The sequence below is a fragment of the Pteropus vampyrus genome, unplaced genomic scaffold, assembly GCF_000151845.1.
Source record: "Pteropus vampyrus isolate Shadow unplaced genomic scaffold, Pvam_2.0 Scaffold553, whole genome shotgun sequence".
NCBI lineage: Eukaryota > Metazoa > Chordata > Mammalia > Chiroptera > Pteropodidae > Pteropus > Pteropus vampyrus.
Genome location: NW_011889334.1, coordinates 85,753 through 90,009, shown reverse-complemented (window position 1 = coordinate 90,009; position 4,257 = coordinate 85,753). Strand labels below are relative to the sequence as shown.

The window sequence follows — 4,257 nt, the reverse complement described above, 5'->3', positions numbered from 1 at the left end:
AGCCAGGATGTCCCGGATGGAGCGGCAGGGCATCTTTCCAGAACTGCCACAGGGCTTGGCACCAGCTGAGGGATCAGGGTGTGGAGAGCCATCAGGACCTCCACTCAACGTTGAGGAAGACACAGAAGTGCAAGGGTGACCAGAAGAGCTGGACTTGCTGCCACAGGGCTGAAGAATGATTTTGCCGCTTGATTGAGAGCTGGAGCTGCCGCTGAAAGAGCCAGTGCCTGGTGGGGAGCAGGGCCCTTGGGAAACACTGCCACAGGGATGGTAGGATGAACCAGAGCTGCTAGAAACACTAGAACTGCTGTGGATGCCAGAACCAGAGTGGGAACAGGGCCCCTTAGAGCCAACTCCACAGAGCTGAACCCCACCAGAGCCCACTGGCTGGAACACGATGGCTGAAGAAGCTCCCGACTGGTAGATGTTGGAACTGGAAGAGCTGTGGCTGGGGATGATGGGATTGCTGGAGAAGTATTTGCCCTCAGAGATGGGGGGCCCAGCTGCAAACGAGGGCACCCCTGGAGAGCCTTTGACAGGGTTATCTTTGGTGAAGTATCCCACAGGGTAGATTTTGCCCCCACTGTAGGTCATGCCTGGAACTAGATAACTGTCCGAGGAGCCACCCACTACCTCATAGCCACCATAGGATTTGTCTACAGAGGTGATGGGGGGGCAGGGCTTGCCTGAAAGGCCACCATTGCTACAGGGGGCACCTTGAACCACTCCGGGGCCACCAGAGCCATGCTGCTCCACCACCACCACCACTGGCCTTTGACCCCCTGACACAGAGTGAGAGTTGGAGATGTAGGAACCAGAGTGTGAGACGATAGGCCCCCCACTGCAAGGAGAGTCAGGGATGTCAGAACTACAGGGATGTAAGTTAGAGTTGACCCTTTGGCCACCACTGCTGGACATCCAGGAAGTTTGGGAGACAGAAGAGCTTGAGCCTCCTCCAGACTGCGAAGAGCTTATTACGAAGCGGGAAGAACCATCATTGGTTGGTAGAGCTGGGCCGGACCCCGAGTGGGAGCTGCTGCCCGACTGGGAGGAGCTGGATGCACTGAGCAGACCAGAGCCAGACCCAGAAGAGTGGCTGATCTGGGAATACCCGGTTCCTGGTTTAAATAACAAAGATCCCGAGGAACCACCCTGGGCAACACTGGATCCGCTGGAGCCACTGCTGGAGCCACTGCTGGAGCCACCACTGGAGCCACTACTGGAGCCACCGCTGGAGCCACTGCCGGAGCCACCACCTGAGCCACTGCTGGAGCCACCGCTGGAGCCACTGCCGGAGCCACCACTTGAGCCACTGCTGGAGCCACTGGAACTGGAAACGGAACTGCTGGAACTGCTGGAGCCACTGTGGCTACTGAAGCTACTGGAGTCACCCTTCCCCACGAGACAGGGGTCATTGGGGGAGGTGATACGTGTGGGGTCCTTACAAGGGTCTGAGAAGGTCCCGATGCTCTTTGCCAAGGTCCCTGGGGAGGAAAGTCATGGTTAGTAAGAACCCGAGAGACTTGGCTTTCTCCCTCACCTTTCGGACCCATCTCAGTTACCTGCCACTCTGGTTTCTCCTGAGAGGAGCTCAGAGAGAGTTTGAGGTGGAAAAGGGAGGGAGACTGGTTGTTGTCTCTAAAGGAAAGTGAGATGTCAGAATAAGGGTAGTTCGTTGTTTTGGGAAGAGGTGGCGGGTGCGGGGCGGGAGCCGGCAAACATATACCAGAAAAGAAAATGAGACTTCAAAGTGAAAGGTCTGGAAGAAAGACAAGAGGGAGGGAGAGAGGCAGGATAAATGGTCTATAAGAATGACCTCAAAAAGACAGCGAGGGGGGAGACTGATACTCTGAGAGGTGGGAAATAGATCCCCAAGGAAGAAACCTCATGTGAGACCGTAGGGCCAAATGACAGAGAAGACACAATAGAAAACAATCAGGGACTGAGAAAGGAAAGACAAATAGCAAAAGAGACACTGAGGAAAGAGAAAGCCAGTGGCAGAGGGACTGAAGTAGAGGACAAGACACTTGAGGACTATGATTCAGTCACCAGCTTCCTCGTGAGAGGTCAGGCCTGGGTGAAGGATGGAAATTCTGTTCCCAACTCAGTGCTGTCCATGCAGGAAAGCTAGGTTAGGGCTAGAATGTGGGGGCACACACTGTTGCTTCAGAACCTGCTGGTACAGCATGATGGGTCACCGCACCCTGATCCACCCTTCTCCCCTGGCCCAGCCCAAGGACACCAGAATGGAACGCTTATGCAAGGCTCATGACCATGATCAGCTTTCTCTCTCTCTGCCCAGCCATCATGCGAGCACCTGTCTGCCCACCCCACCACACCTCTGCCACGTTGCTCCTGCTCGTATATCCCCCCTGGATGCAGAACTACCTCTTTCCTTAGCCTAACCTTTACTCCTAATCCCCGGCTCACCTACCTTCATTCTTCCTCCGCTGCCCCCTCAACTCCTTCTGGTCCTAAGTGGCATAGACAGAGCCGCATACTACAAGCTATGAAACCTCTCTGAGCTTTAGTTTATACATTCAAAGAGGCCACGGTCTTTCTTCCTCACAGCATTACTGTGCGCACTAAATGTGATTGATTATGTGGAAGGGGCTTTGAAAAAACAAAGCATTAGACATGATTTATTACTGCCACTCCTCCTTGAACCTTCCACCCACAACCAGCTGTCCACAATTTGTGATGTCCCCCGACAAAAAGAAATTCTCTGCGCCCCCCACACCCCAACTCTTCCCACACCCTGCCTTCCTGCATTAATTGTCCTGTGCCTCGCTCTCCTCCTCTGCTCCCCAACACCACGCAGCCTGCTCTACCCTCTCAGGGCCATGGGCAAAGTTGCTGTGAATATCCAGTCAACAGCCCAGCCTGGGGTTTGGATCTGGCTTTACTGCTTCTGGATTGGTGCTCCTGACCAGTTTCCTAACCTCTTCGAGCCTCAGCATCTTCATGGGCAGAGTGAGACTAGCAAATCCCTCTTACAGTTCTAATGATCAAATGTGCTAATGTATTTAACGTACGAGAACAGTGTCTGGCACATAAAAAGGGCTCTATAAATAGTAGTTATTATGGCTATTAAATATTCAGTCTTCATCTTCTAGAACTCCAATAACAACAACCAACTTTTATATAACCTTCTAGAATTTCCAAAGCACTGTCACATACATTATTTGAGACATAGAGAGACTGGAGTTAGGTGTTATTCTTAACCTTATTTTAAAGTGTCAGAAACTGAGGCTCAGAGAGTTTAAGTAACTTGCCTGGGTGACAAAGCAGTTAAGGAGCAGCCCGCAGACACCAATGTCAGATTCCAGAGCCCCCCACTCCCACCCGCTTACTGGATCCTCTCCTGGACTCTATAGCACAGTGGCTTCCCTCCCAGCCCCAATCCCTCCAGCCTTCCCTGACCTAGTATTCACATCCCTTTTCTCCCACCTCTCCTGCCCTCCCTCCTCCCAGGCCCACCAGCCTCCTACCTGGCAGGAGGAGACCAGCCAGCAGCAGTGCCATCATCTTTCGCCCTCCCACATGCCCCATCCGGGGTGCCCTCGAGGAGCCCATCTTGGACTGCGGCCTTCTGACTGAGGGCAGGTGGTGGACACCTGGGTCTTTATGGCAGGGCTGGACATTCTCTGGGCAGGAGTCACTGTGGGGAGGGGAGGAGAGGCGGAGGGCAGGTGCCCAGGGGGAGGTTGGTGTGGCTGGGAGGAACTGAAGTAATCAGTAGAGGCATCTGCCTACTCAGCAGCAGAGGTGGCTGCAGTGCTGGGCACCCGTGGCTCCAGGCCCTGACTGGCCTGCCCCTGGCTCTTTGTTGCCTAACCCGAACCAGGCATTCTGCCCCGATGGTGGCCGCCCACTCTGAGGCGGCCACTCTCACCATGGGCCCAGACACCTGGTTCCTTCACTCTCTTGCCTTCCCTGCATTAGCCTGTCCAACTCCTCATGCTCCCTCCACTTGCAGACAGATACTGGCATTTCGACTTTGCCCTCCGCACCTGAGTACCAGTTCTGGCTCCCCACCCCCAACACCTGGTTAACCCTGCCAGGTTCCCATCCATGAATGTGCAGCTTCCCTTGGGATCCATCATTCTCTTCCATATGTAAAGATCTGCACCCCACGCCCTGTGGCCCCTGTTGTCACTGCCCAAGTACCATGCCTGCCACACACTATCAAGTGTTCCATCAATGAGTGAGCTATTTCTGCTCAGAAACCAAGACTCTGCCTTCCAAAACACAGCT

The 4,257-nt window shown here is 54.1% G+C and overlaps 1 protein-coding gene across 1 annotated transcript in view; it reads right to left on the bottom strand.

Moving 5' to 3' along the window:
- Positions 1–3,579, bottom strand: part of CDSN (corneodesmosin) — a 6,647-nt gene extending 3,068 nt beyond the window's left edge. The window contains exons 1-2 of the mRNA XM_011384014.2: positions 3,492–3,579; positions 4–1,484 (exon numbers count right to left, since the gene is read on the bottom strand). Of these exons, the coding sequence (XP_011382316.1) occupies positions 4–1,484; positions 3,492–3,576 (1,566 nt within the window). The 5' untranslated portion in view covers positions 3,577–3,579. The remainder of the gene's footprint in view (positions 1–3; positions 1,485–3,491) is intronic.
- Between the last annotated feature and the right edge of the window lie 678 nt (positions 3,580–4,257).